This window comes from Penaeus monodon, chromosome 33 (genome assembly GCF_015228065.2).
Source record: "Penaeus monodon isolate SGIC_2016 chromosome 33, NSTDA_Pmon_1, whole genome shotgun sequence".
In the NCBI taxonomy this organism is placed as follows: domain Eukaryota; kingdom Metazoa; phylum Arthropoda; class Malacostraca; order Decapoda; family Penaeidae; genus Penaeus; species Penaeus monodon.
Window position 1 is genome coordinate 16,927,527 of NC_051418.1, and position 396 is coordinate 16,927,922.

Sequence of the window (396 nt, forward strand, 5' to 3'; positions counted from 1 at the left end):
AACCCGCGCACGTTCATAAACATACTCCGAATTACACAAACGTTAATCCTCACTGATAAGACCCACGCGTTCAACACAAACATTATTATGTAATTGTACTCAACATATACTTTAAAGAGCAGACCAAACAATTCCCATTTTCCCGTTCTCTAAAGTCCCACTGAGGAGGTGATGGCAGGCGCGGCACACCAGGAGATCCCTTTGAGAGTGGCGGAGGGAGAGGAACGGGAGGGAGAGGAACGGGAGGGCGAGGAGAACGAGGAGGATTCCGATTTCCATGAAAGAAGTGAGTTTCTTGATTTATGGACTTCTGTTTGGAAATCTTAGGGAAGAACAAAATGGTGATGTTTTGTTTTTATATTGTTTTTTAAAGCATATATTTTTCCCTATGCGTAT

General features: G+C 42.9%; 1 protein-coding gene across 1 annotated transcript in view; it reads left to right on the forward strand.

The window, feature by feature from the left end:
* Positions 1-157: 157 nt before the first annotated feature.
* LOC119594104 (putative inorganic phosphate cotransporter) overlaps positions 158-396 on the forward strand; it is a 9,175-nt gene continuing 8,936 nt past the window's right edge. The window contains 1 exon segment of the mRNA XM_037943161.1: positions 158-286. Coding sequence (XP_037799089.1) covers positions 172-286 — 115 coding nt within the window. The 5' untranslated portion in view covers positions 158-171.